Genomic DNA, 13228 nt, shown 5'->3' with positions numbered 1-13228 from the left:
TGTGACCTTCCCTGATGCTCTCGGCTGGGCACAGCTGAGCACATGGGACACACCTGGGGGTACCTGGCCCAGCAGAGCAGCCTCATACCCTGGTCTTGTTCCTGCCCTGCCCCCCGGGGGGGGGGATTATGGGTGGGCTTCCTGGCCTCAGTTTTCTCATCTGCGGGATGGAGGATTACAAAGGCCAGGAGGTGCTTTCCTAAACCAGCCTGGGGGTGCACCCAGCAGGTCTGTATTCTAGGGTGTCAGAGCCCCCAGGAGCCCACCCCAGGTGGCCTCGGAGGGGAAGAGTGCAGCCTGTATGCTGGGCAGCGCCCCTTAGTGCTGGGCTAGGATTTCCTCTGCAGGCAGGCCTGGTGGGTTCACTTCCTAAGGGGCGTGGGGGTTAGGGTTCTAGAGGGTTGTGTAGGAGTGTGGGGTCCTGGGTTCTAGCAGCGGCAGGGGCCCTGGATCTCGGCAGGAGGTGGGGGTCTGTGCTGGTGTGTGTGTGAGGGGTGATCCTCTGGAGTCCAGTGAGTGTTAGAATTGGGGGGTGGGGGGTGGACAGAAGTCGAGGTTCCTAGCAGGTCCTGAGGCCCTTATAGGGTCTGCAGTTGCCAGGTTCAGGGTGTCCATGGGGGTCTGGTAGGGGTCCCAGTGGGGTTCTGGGTAGGGGTGCGTGTGGGGTCTGACTGGGAGTCTGGATGGAGGTCCGAGGTCCCAGCAGAGGCCCGGTGGGGGTCCAGGCAGTAATGTGGGGAGTTGCGGGGTAGGATCGGGGTGGGGGTGGTTCCAGGGGGTCCCTGTGGAAGTCTGAGTGGGGGTCCACGAGGGTCCTGGAAGGGGGTTTCTTGGGGTCCGGATAAGGGTCCCTGAGGCCTCAGTGAGGATCTGGGGGGGGGGGGGGTAGGTGTCCAAAGTCTGGGCAGGGGCATCTTGGTCCATGAAGAGCCCTTGAGGTCCGGGTAGTTTGCTGCAGCTGGGGTGGGGGCCGGTGGCAGAGAGTGGGGTGCCCCTAGTCCAGGATGGGATCACTGCGCGGACCCGCGGTGGGGGCGTTGTTGGGGGGCGGGGGGGTAGTCTGGGCTGCGTGGGTGGCCGCGGGTAGGGTGGGGGCAGGACGGCCCCCCGGCCCTGGGGGGGAGTCCTTGGCGAGGTGGGATGACCCGGGAGGGGGTCCGAGCCGGGGGAGAGGGGCTGGGGTGTCCGAACAGGGGGCGGGTCCCCGATGCTTGTGGGGGTCGTCTGGGAGAGGGTGGGGGTCCCGGGGTTGGAGGCGGGCGGGGCGGGGCGGCGCGGGGCGGGGCCGGGCTGCGCGGGGCGGGGCGGGGCGGGGGCGTGTTTCCGCCGCCATCCTCGCGTCGGTCCCGGGCTACGGAGTCCCCCCGGCGGGCGGCGCGGAAGCGGCGGCGGGGCAGCCATGTCGCCTTTGTCTGCGGCGCGGGCGGCCCTGCGCGTGTACGCGGCGGGCGCGGCGGTGATCCTGGCGCAGCTGCTGCGTCGCTGTCTTGGGGGCTTCGCGGAGCCAGGTCAGCGGCGGGGGGCGGGGGAGGGGGGGAGAAAGCGGAGGGCTGGCGGCGACGTTGGCGACATTGGCGACCGCGCGACAGCAGGCCCGGGCGCGGTCTTGGCCCTGCGCGTCACCTTGATTCCAGGGCGCGCAGCCAGGGGCGGGGGGGGGTCGTGCGCGCTGTTCCCCTTCCCCATCCCGCGCGCCCTGGGAAGCCCCCCCACTTCTGGGTGGTGACCGGGGACCCCGGGGCTCAGACCGTAACCACCCCCTTATCCCGCCCAAGAGTGAGGAGGGGACGCTCCAGAGGCCTGGTCCCCGGCCCGGGTCGCGTAGGGACAGGCCTAGCGCGCGCTGGGCCCCGCGGTGCCTTTCGCGGCCGTGGGGCGCCCTGGAGGTCTGGGCCCGAGGGCGCTTCCGTCCAGGGGCAACTTTGTTTCTCTGTAGTTAGAGGTCGGGGCGCGTTCGCGCTGCTGAAAGGGGCCGGGGAGCCGCACCCCGCCTGTGCGCACGTGCGCGGGGCCCACCCTTCATCGCAGGTCTGGGGCGTTAAAAACTGGGGAGTTAAGCTGGTGGCTGGTCTGCTGGAAATGGGCGCCTAAGGTGCGTTTTGCTTTTAGAGGGAAAGTAACTATCTTCGCCCAGAAACGATTCAGCGGGAATGAAGCTGTTACATTGTTGCAAATCTTCCCATTGTCTCGGCCTTAAAGAGAGAGCTCTGGTTTTCCTGTCTCACTTCTGCTTTTCAGGGCCTGGGGGTGGGGGGGGGTGGGGGGTGGGGGGGCTTTGGGAAAACACCCCTGAGAGTTGGAGTGAAACAAAGCCAGTCGCTGTATTATGGGGAAAATACTTTCGAATTCGTGTCGTTCCCGTGCTGAAGGCGTATATGTGTGTGTGTGTCGGCCGCCCAGGGCTGCAGCTCTGAACAGAAGTAAATAAAAGTGAGCCCCGCCTTCCAAACCTCCACCCTGGGAGAGAAATGTTTCAGTTCGGTTTTGTGAGGCGCTGGGTCTTGGTGTTTTTAAACACATCGAGCATGATTAGAAACTGAAAGTAAGGTACCACCAGCCTGTGCCTGAGGCTGGGCCGGTTGCTGGTCTGCTGGAAATGGGCGCCTAAGGTGCATTTTACTTTTAGAGGGAAAGTAACTATTTTCAGAGGGAAAGTAACTATTTTCGCAAACAAACTATTCAGCCGGAATGAAACAAACTATTCAGCCGGAATGAAACAAACTATTCAGCCGGAATGAAGCTGTTACATTGTTGCAAATCTACCCATTGCAACAGGACGGGAAGGTGTGCCTTTTATTTTATTATTATTATTATTATTGTTATTTTGTCAATCCTTACCCAAGGACATTTTTTTTATTGATTTTTAGAAAGAGTGCAAGGGAGAGAGACGTTGATGGAAGAGAGACATAGCAATTGGTTGCCTCCCGCACGCATCTCGAGCGGGGCTGGCGATCGAAGCTGCAACCCAGGTACGTGCCCTTGACTGGGAATCGAACCCGTGACCCTTAGATGACAGGGCTGATGCTCCAACCACTAGGCCACACCGGCCAAGGCTGTGACTCTTATTTTATTTAAAAATATATATATATATATTTTATTGAGGTGACATTGGTTAATAACACTCTATAAATTTCAGGGGTTGCAATATTACAATTCGATATCTGTCTACTGTATTGCGTGCTCACCACCCAAAAGCTAGTTTCTAACCCGGTACCATGTATTTGACTTTGATTTAATCCAAGTTTTCCTCCCTCCGACCCCTTTCCCCACCATTCTGTAGTCTGTAGCTGCACGTTAAATTTGTCGCTTTTAAATCGGATTCCCTTGTAAAAACCGTGAACGCTGTGGGTTCTGACCGGTCCTGCTCACCTGCATGGGAGCCCCCAAATGAGCCTCACCCTCCAAACCTCCACCCGGGGAGAGAAATCATTAAATTTGAGCAGGGTCAACTTAAAAGAATTACCTTGTCCTGGCCGCTGTGGTTCAGTGGTTAGAGCTTCTGTGCGCCCTTGGCACTGCAGGGTCTCAGGTTCAATTCCCGGTCAAGGGCACGTACCTGAGTTGCAGATTCAATCCCTACCCGCATCAGGGGACATGTGGGAGGCAACCAATCGATGTTCCTCTCTCTCTCTTTCCCACTCTCTCTGAAAAAAGCAATGGAAAAAATATACTCAAGTGAGAATTAAATAAAATCATAAAAGATAAGTCCTGGGTCTGGCAAGGGCGTCCTTAACTGTGCTCCAGAAAATGGATATTTTATATAAGGATGAACGTCAGTGGCTCGCACCGGGCAAGCCGGGGCCTGTCTGTGGGGTTGGACATAATTTTAGGTAACAGACAAAGACTGGCATTTCCATTTCTCTGCGGTACCCGGCCTGCCAAGTGGCATCGTTCCTGGTGCCTTTGCCCTGCCTGGATTTAACTTTTGTGGGGAGGAGCCTTTGGACTTTACCCTGGGGTAGGAAGCCAGCCATGTAACCAAGAAGACCAGCTGCCCGTTTTAGCTCAGGGTCAGAATGTTGAAATACAGGGACCTCTTCTGCGTTTTTATAAAGTCGGCTCCGCGTAGGTTGTTCGGAGAAGGTGCTCACGTCCTGTCACGTAAGAAACATTCAGACCTGTAGAGAATTTTTGTGAGTGCTCCGGAGCCAAACTGCGGACAGCTCCCAAAACACAGGATCTCAGCGGATTGAGGGGATGCTCCAGAGATTGGCCGCTTTGCCCCTTGTTTTATGCATTACAATCGAAAGGGGAGACGTAAGGGGGTCCCATGAAATCCATGGGTGACAGATGAGGGAGGCGGGAGAAAGCAAAGCGGGGAAACCTCTGGGATTGGGTAGAAAGTAAAATGATGGATACATTTCTTTTACTCAGGTGGATGCAGGATAGTTAACAAACAATTAACTTGATAACAATGAGGGGATCTGTGGTCTCCCCAGAGCAGTGCCTGTGCCCTGAGGGGTCCGAAAAAAGGAAATTACTCTGATATTCCAATGATATCGTAGATGCAAAAAGACAATAATAGACAGTTGAGGTCAGGAAGACTCAGGTCTAGGACCCGACGACCCTCCATAAACTGCTTTTAGTTTAAAGGGTTTTCGGGTCAGACCATCCTGGGTGGTTCCTTTAGGCCTCTGAGTTTGCAAGGCCGCCCGCAGGCCTCCCCTGAGCTCGTCCGGTTATAGCATGTGGCCCCCTTTGCGTCCACAGTACGTGGCTCCTGAACATCCACTCTTCTTGAAATCTGTTTCCTAAACACACATGGTGAGTAAGCAGATTAAAGGAATTCCTGTCACGGAGTTTAATTTCCAACACCTTCCTGTTCAGACTCTTATCAGCTTCCTAGATACCATGAGGCGTATCTGGCCGGTCACATTTTTACTTACTTTGTGTTAAATGACAATTACATTTTTTAATTTTTTTTATCGAATGTATCGGGGTGACACTGGTGAATAAAATTATATAGGTTTCAGGGGACAGTTCTATAATCCATCGTCTGTATATTGTATTGTGAGTTCACCACCCCAAGTCAAGTCTCCTTCCATCACCATGTATCCCCCCCGGACCCTCTTCTACCTCCCCCCAAGCCCTCCCACACCTCCCACAACCACCACACCACACGGTTGTCCGTGTCCATGAGTTCTCTCTCTTTTCAGGCCCCCTACTCTTTAAAGATGAGGACCCCCCAATTCTACCTAGTGATGCGTCAGTAGTTGATTCTTGTATATGCCCTGACCGGGAATCGAACCCGCAACCTTGGTGTATCTTGCCCTAACCAACTGAGCTGCCCGGCTACAGCACTTGGCTTTTTTTTTTAAACCCATCAATATTTCCCCTACTGGGAATTAAACAGACATTTCCGACTCTGCTTGGACTACTTAAGAATGTATCTGAAGTAACAGTTGCAGGCCGGATATGAGCTACTATTCCCAGTAACATAATATTTTCAGATGCAAAATAACTACAGTTTCCCAAGAAATGTACATATACTTTTAAAAAAACCATATATATCTATATTTGTTGATTTTAGAAAGGGGAAGGGACAGGGGGAGAGAGAGAAACATTAATGATGAGAGTCATTGATCGACGGCCTCCTGCATGCCCCCTACTGGGGATCGAACCCGAAACACCAGCATGTGCCCTGACCGGGAATCGAACCAGGAACCTCCTGGTTCATAAGTCGATGCTCAGCCACTGAGCCACGCCAGCCGGGCCAAAAATGTATACACACTTTTAACAGCTGATAGATCAATGGGTGTTTCTTTCTTTTCAAATTTAACCCATTGGAATGAATAATTATTCAAAATGTGTGTATATATATATATATAATTTTGTGGGGGACACCCTATATAGTCTCTAAAATTAAAATTTAAAACATAGGAAAATCAGTGGCCTTGTCTTTGGGTGTGGACTCTCCTGGAGAAACCTTTATCTAGACCCTGATGGTGAAAATAAAGTGGATGTGGGGCTTGCATTAGCATCCTGTGGCTGCCATAAGCGGGGACCACAATTTAGGGGCTTAAAACTACAGAAATTCACCCCTCCCCCATCCCATCTTGAGACCAGGAGTCTGAGGTCCAGGGGTCCCAGGGCTGAGCTCCCTCTGGAAGCTCCAGGGAGGGTCCTTCCTGCCTCTTCCAGCTCCTGGGGCTCCAGGCGTCCCCGGGCTGGTGGCCGCCTCCCTCCCGTCTCAATGTGCCTTCTCCTCTGTGTCTGTGTCTCCTCTTTGGGGCCTTATAAAGACCCTGTCCTTGGATGAAGGGCCACCCTGACCCAGGACGACCTTGTCCCAGATCCTTCCCTTAATCACATCTGCAAAGAACCATTTACAAATAATATCCCATTTTTGGTACCGGGGATTAAGACTAAATCCTTTGTATCCTGTGGTCGTGATTCTGTTACTTTGTTGCATGTGTCAGAACAAACTGCTCCAAACCAGCGGCTCAAAACAACATAAATGTATCCTGTTCCAGATCTGGAGACCAGACGTCTGAGATCCAGGTGCCCCAGGTCTGAGCTCCCTCTGGAGGCTCCAAGGGAGGGTCCTTCCTACCTCTTCCCGCGCCTGGGGCTCCAGGCGTCCCTGGGCTGGTGGCCGCCTCCCTCCCTCTGTCTGTGTCTCTCCTTTGCTGAGTTTTGGGAGGGGCACTGTTTGTTATTGAACCCCACCCCCCTTCCTCAGCGCCATTTAAGAAAACTCAGCTGCCCTTTCAGGCATCCTGGCCTTGATTGGAGACCCAAAGGGTTAGGGCATACGGGCCTGAGCACACAAAGGGACCCCCAGGGTCTGGCTCCCGGGTCATCCAAACATCCTGGCTGACAGCAGACAAACCTTGGATGTCTGTGCTCAGGCGTGAATGCCGTCCGTGGGCGTTTTCAGACATTCCAGGATCGAGAAATCCATGATTGTCCCAATATGCTTCCCCATCATGGGTGGGCCGGAGATAAAAGTGGAGTGCAGCCCTCACTGGTGTGGCTCAGTGGTTAGAGCGTTGGTCTGGGCACCCAAGGGTCCCAGGTTCGAATGCCAGTCAAGGGCACCTACCTGGGTTGCAGGTTCTATTTCCAGCTGCGGTCATGGGGGAAGCACCCTATCGATATTTCTCTCTCACATCAGTGTTTCTCTCTGTCTGTCTGTCTCTCTCTCCCCCCATCCCTCCCTCCCTTCCACTCTCTCAAAATCAATGGGGAGAAAAAAATCCTCAGGTGAGAATTAACAAAGACAAGAAATAAAGTACATTCCAACTGGCATCATTTTAAACATAAAGTTTGGAAAATTTTTAATGCCCCTTAAAGCCAACTGGAGGACCTCTTGGCCCAAAGGAAGATGGTTTTTTGTTTTGTTTTGTTTTGTTTTTTGGGGTGCATTTGAGCAAACTCAGGCGGCCTGAGACGCGCACGCGTAGATGTACCTTATTTAAAACGAGGTGCCCGGCGGTTGCAGGCTCCTGGCCTGGAGGCTGCTTGTGAGCACAGTTTCCCCGAAAACCCGGCTGGTGCTGGGTTGCTGGACCTCGTAAAGCAGCAGCCAGCCGATATGAGGAAAGACCTGTAATGACCACAAACACATTCAAAGGAACGCGCGTCCTGGGAGGCGAGGAGTCGCCAGGTGCGTAAAGCTCACCTTGACCCAAGCGTGCCCAACGCTCCCTCTGTTTGGCCAAATCCACGGCGCTTGGAGAGGCCTCCAGCCGCGCGCGGGGTCCCCAGGTCCTTTGCCTCCAAGCCGAGCTGCTTTGGCACCTGTGCGCTCTGTGCCGCGCGCCGGGGGGGCCCCCCTTCTCACGCTCTGTTTGTGTTGGTGCTTCTCAGCAGGTGGTCACGCATGAGAGGAGGCCCTGGTGGCGCAGACGATGGAGAATAAAAATCCCGACAGCTCCCCGACGACCACGACGCCGACGACCACGACCACGGACCTCAAAGACCTCAAGCTCGTGGCCCACCCGCGCGCCAAGAGCAAGGTGTGGAAATACTTCGGCTTCGACACGAACGCGGAGGGGTGCATCTTGCAGTGGAAAAAGATATACTGTCGCATCTGCATGGCGCAGATCGCCTACTCCGGCAACACCTCCAACCTGTCCTATCACCTGGAGAAGAACCACCCGGATGAGTTCTGCGAGCTGGTCAAGAGCAACACGGAGCAGATGCGCGAAGCCTTCGCCACCGCCTTCTCCAAGCTCAAGCCCGAGACCTTGCAGCTGACCCCTCAGGACAAGAGGCAGCAGGAACTCACGGCCGCTGTGCTCGCGCTCATCTCCGAGGGGCTGTACCCCGCGTCCATCGTGGATGAACCCACATTCCGGGCGCTGCTGAGGACCGCGGACCCCTGGTACGAGCTGCCGGGGAGGAAGTTTTTCTGCGCCAAGGCCATCCCCGAGCGGTACAGCGCTGTCCGCGAGGCGGTGCTCAAAGAGCTCGCGGAGGCCACCTGGTGCGGCATCTCCACCGACCTGTGGAGGAGCCACACCCAAAACCGGACCTATGTCACGCTGGCTGCGCACTCCCTCGGTGGAGGGGGCGCGGGGTCTCCCAGCTCCCTGTCCTCGGGCTACGGCTACCGGTGCCTGAAGACGTTCGAGGTGCCGGATGAAAACGCAGCGGAGACCATTACGCGCGTCCTGTACGAGGCGTTCATCCAATGGGGCATCAGCGCCAAGGTATCCGGGGCCACCACGGACTGCGGCAAGGACGTGGCCAAGGCGTGCGCCCTGCTGGACATCCCCGTGCAGATGCGGTGCCTGGGGCGCACGTTCGACGCGGGCATCCAGCAGGCGTTCCGGCTGCCCAAGCTGGGCGCGCTGCTGGCGCGGTGCCGCCGCCTGGTCGAGTATTTCCAACACTCCCCCGTGGCCAGGTACATGCTCTACGAGAAACAGAAGCAGCAGCGGCAGCCCAACTGCATGCTGGTCAGCGACCGCGTGTCCTGGTGGGGCACCACCCTGGCCATGCTGCAGAGGCTCCGGGAACAGCAGTTCTCCGTGGCCGGCGTGCTGGTGGAAGACACCAACAACCACCACCTGATGCTGGAGGCCTCCGAGTGGGCCACCATCGGGGGGCTGGTGGACCTCCTGCAGCCCTTCAAGCAGGTGGCGGAGATGCTCTCCGCCTCCAAGCACCCCACCATCAGCATGGTGAAGCCGCTGCTCCATATGCTCCTGAGCACCACGCTCAACATCAAGGAGACGGACCCCAAGGAGATCAGCATGGCGAAAGAACTCATCGCCAAGGAGCTCGCCAGCACCTACCAGGAGACGCCCGAGGTCGATATGTTTCTCAACGTGGCCACCTTCCTGGACCCGCGCTACAAGAAGCTGCCGTTCCTGTCCGCCTTGGAGAGGCAGCAGGTGGAGAACAGGGTGCTGGAGGAAGCCAAGGGGCTCTTGGAGAAAGCCAAGGACGGCGCCTACCGCGCGCCCGAGGACCACATGTACGGGCTGCCCGAGGAGCCCCCCGAAAAGAAGCCGGCCTTGACCTCCACGCCCCCGCCGCCCCCCGCGAGCGTGATCAACAGCATGCTGGCGGAGATTTTCTGCCAGACCGGGGGCGCAGAAGACCAGGAGGAGTGGCACGCGCAGGTGCTGGAGGAGCTGAGCAACTTCAAATCCCAGAAGGTGCTGGGGCTCAACGAGGACCCTCTGAAGTGGTGGTGCGACCGCCAGGCGCTGTTCCCGGTGCTGCCCAAGGTCCTGCAGAAATACTGGTGCGTGGCGGCCACGTGCGTCCCGCCCGAGCGCCTCTTCGGGTCGGCGGCCACCGTGGTCAGCGCCAAACGGCACCGCCTGGCCCCGGCGCACGTGGACCAGCAGGTGTTTCTGTACGAGAACAGCCGCGCAGGGGCAGAGCCCGAGCCCGAAGACGACGATGAGGGCGAGTGGGATCTGGACCACGAGCAGGTGCTCACCTTCGGGGAGGCCGTGCACAGCGGTTTCTTTGGGGTCAGGGACAGCGGCTTCGTGTAGCTGGGGGGACCCCGCGGATGCGGTGTCAGGGTGGGCGCCGCTGTAAATACAGACCCCGCGGTTGGTTGTGACAAAAACGGGGACATGCGGACCCCGCCGGTGTCATCCCATGAACCAGGAGGGCACCAGTTGGGTTCCCGGTCAGGGCGCGTGCGGGGCTGTGCGCTTGACTCCTGACTAGGGGCGCGCAGGAGGCAGCCGGCCCATGACTCTCTCATCAGTGTTTCTCTCTCTCAAAACCAATAAAAACATTTAAAAAAATAAATACATGGTAGCCATTTATAGTATCCGTTACAACGCCTGCAACTGTTTCCAAGTTAGCGGCGCCGCAACTGTTTCCAAGTTAGCGGCGCCGCAACTGTTTCCAAGTTAGCGGCCCCGCAACTGTTTCCAAGTTAGCGGCCCCGCAACTGTTTCCAAGTTAGCGGCGCCGCAACTGTTCCCAAGTTAGCGGGGCCGCAACTGTTTCCAAGTTAGCGGCCCCGCAACTGTTTCCAAGTTAGCGGCGCCGCAACTGTTTCCAAGTTAGCGGCGCCGCAACTGTTTCCAAGTTAGCGGCCCCGCAACTGTTTCCAAGTTAGCGGCGCCGCAACTGTTTCAAATTTAGCGGCGCCGGAACTGTTTCAAAGTTAGCGGCACCGCAACTTTCCAAGTTAGCGGCACCGCCGTCCTCATTGTTGAATTAATCAGGGTAACACTGGTTCGTAAAGTGACCCAGGTTTCAGGGGTACGATGTATAATCCATCACCTGTATGCTGTCTTGTGTGTTCACCACCCTAAGGCAAGTCTCCTCCCATCGCCATGGGTCCCCCCTTTACCTTCCTACCTGCCCCACCGTCTTTAGGGTCGCCCTCCCCTCCCTGAGAGTGTCTGTGTTTTTCGATGCCGTGTGTCCAAGCCGGCATTCTCTGCTGGGTTTTATCTCCCTTCTCTGCGAAAGTTTCTTTATTTAACCGCTTCCATAGCGGTCCCCAGAGGCGAAGAAAAGTACTGAGGACAACTTCCCGATGGGTCGTCCGTGAGTGTTTTTAAGCAAAGGGGCCAATGGTCCAAAGCTGGACATCAGGGCCATCCAGGCCCCTCTCATTCTTCAGCATGGGGCATGTTTTGCCCTGAGTTGTGTGCATAGAAGTTCGGGGGACATGGATGCTGGGGACCAGGGTGCTCCTCGAACCCCAGTCCGATTGCGGCTTCTTTTGTGCCAAAGTCTCTATCACAGGTGGATAGATTCTAGTGATGCATTTCCTTCATTGGCACCATGATCCAACTGTGACCTGGGGGGGGGGTTCTTCTCCGAGGGGTCTCAGCCCGGGAGATTGTGGGGTCCCTCCCACCAGGGTTGTGTGTTGTTCTATGAAATCAGGCCCCAGGCCCTGGCCCGTGTGGTTCAGTGGACAGAGCATCGGCCGTGCACTGAAGGGCCACGGGTTCAATTCCTGGTTATAAAGGCACGTACCTGGGTTGCTGGTTCCAGCCCCGGCCCCCGTTGGGGTGCGTGCAGGAGGCAACCAATCCATGTGTCTCTCTCACATGGATGTTTTTCTCTCTCTCTGTCTCCCCCTCACTCTGTCTAGAAATCAATGGAAAAAATACCCATAGGTGAGGATTGTCACACACACACACGAGTTTATTTGCCACTTTTATCATAGGCTGACGCTTCTAGGGTTAGGTTATTGAGAGAGAGAGAGAAGGGCTGGACAGCTTGGGGCAGAACTTGTACGAATGATTCTCACCGGCCAGCCCTAAGCCTGCTCACCCTGCCTCCTCTGTTCTTTCCAGCAGAAACCCCAGTAAACGATCTTGACTATGGTTCCCCAGCTCCCTGGTGCTGCTTCGTGTGACCCCGAGTGTCCTCGGGTGCCCCCCTCCCCTGGGAAGCACCTACCTTTTCATTGGTGCTCATTTCCGATCTGTTCCTTGAATAACCCTTGAATAATAATAAATAATAAAACTACAATTTAACAGACACACACAGGGTGTCCCCACAGATGCATACGCACTTTGAATGATTATAAAGTCAGTGTTTATGGACACACAGTTCATTTTCAGAATTTAAAAGAACCTATAGAAATGAATTTTTTTTTTTTTTTTTGTCAATGCCTGTTTTCAAAAGGACGACCGTTCTAGTCCAGGCCCTGCCGATACCACAAAGCAGTGGAATCGCCAACATCGAGGATCATTTCGTGCAGTATTTCTGCGCCCTCAATATGCCAACGGTTGCCGGTTTTGTGCCGTAAACTTTTTATTTTTTATGCGTCCCCATAAAAAAAAAAAAAAAGCCTAGGGACGTTTTTGAGATAAATTTCCTTTGTTCAAAGCTTAGTCTGGCTTCACCCATTATTTCAAACCCGTTAAACTTGAAAGGGGGTGAGAATTAAGTTATTAGCTGTTAAAATACACATTTTTAACACATTTTATACACATTTTCAATAATTATAAAGGCAGTGTTTGTACTTCAACTGCGCTTTCAAGCTTCCAATAGCATTTTAAGATGGGTTTTCTTGGTCCTACGCTTAGTTTGGCTGAAAAGAAACGTCAGCTGAGCTATATCAGCTGTTAAAGCGTGTGCACGTTTTGGGGACACCCTTCATGTGTTACCGCCCAGCAGGGTGCACCCAAGGGTCTCGCCCATGGCTACAAACAGCATACGTTTCTCGGACCTCTCTGCAAATCATCTTGGCTGCGTTTTCTAGCATATTCTTCCAAAGACACCAGCAGGGTGGGGAATGACTTTATTGGGGGGTCTTCCCCCTGGCTGTAATCACTCAGGGCTCACTGATGGTATATTCACGCCTCCCGAGCAGGCGCCAACCCCAGAGGAGCCGCAAATGTGGATGCGCAGCTGCTGTTGGCATCCTGTACCCTCTAGAGGCAAATCCGCACCAACGTGTCCTCTTCTGCTCCTAGACCTCACTCTGTGTTTTTTTTTGTGTGTGTGTGTGTGTTTTGTTTTCTTCCTTCCACAGTCTTCCCCCGGCAGCCCGGCCGCGTTGCTATAGTGACAGGAGGCACAGAGGGAATCGGCTATGCTACCTCCAAGCACCTGGCGAGACTGGGCATGCACGTGATCCTAGGTGATGTTTTTCTACACTGGCTTGTATTTTTGCAGCTGATGCGAGACGCACGGTCGTCTGCTCATACGTGGATGTGAACATTGATTTGCTTCGATATGAAACAGATGCCGGGGACGTTAAGGACTGATAGTGGAAAACTGAAAAGGGCGGGAAATGTGTTACTCATTTGGACATGAATATGGGTTTTGTTTGTTT

The 13228-nt window shown here is 55.2% G+C and overlaps 1 protein-coding gene across 3 annotated transcripts; it reads left to right on the top strand.

Moving 5' to 3' along the window:
• Window positions 1-1344: 1344 nt before the first annotated feature.
• Window positions 1345-10218, top strand: LOC308551952 (E3 SUMO-protein ligase ZBED1-like). 3 transcript variants are annotated; one of them, XM_081126867.1, is made up of 2 exons: window positions 1345-1508; window positions 7813-10218. In XM_081126867.1, the coding sequence occupies exon 2, from the start codon at window positions 7854-7856 to the stop codon at window positions 9957-9959; it is 2106 nt and encodes a 701-aa protein (XP_080982993.1). In that variant the 5' UTR covers window positions 1345-1508; window positions 7813-7853; the 3' UTR covers window positions 9960-10218. The 3 variants fall into 3 exon arrangements, with proteins under 3 accessions (XP_080982993.1, XP_080982994.1, XP_080982995.1); XM_081126868.1 differs by having other exon boundaries at window positions 1418-1508; window positions 7816-10218; XM_081126869.1 differs by lacking the exon at window positions 1345-1508 and adding an exon at window positions 2355-2969.
• The last annotated feature ends 3010 nt before the right edge of the window (window positions 10219-13228 follow it).

Source organism: Miniopterus schreibersii, assembly GCF_964146895.1.
Source record: "Miniopterus schreibersii genome assembly, chromosome: Y".
NCBI lineage: Eukaryota > Metazoa > Chordata > Mammalia > Chiroptera > Miniopteridae > Miniopterus > Miniopterus schreibersii.
This window is presented reverse-complemented; position numbering and strand designations above follow the sequence as displayed.

Coding starts and splice junctions, on each gene's coding strand:
- LOC308551952 (XM_081126867.1), top strand. CDS start 7,854: ATGGAGAATAAAAATCCCGACAGCTCCCCGACGACCACGACGCCGACG.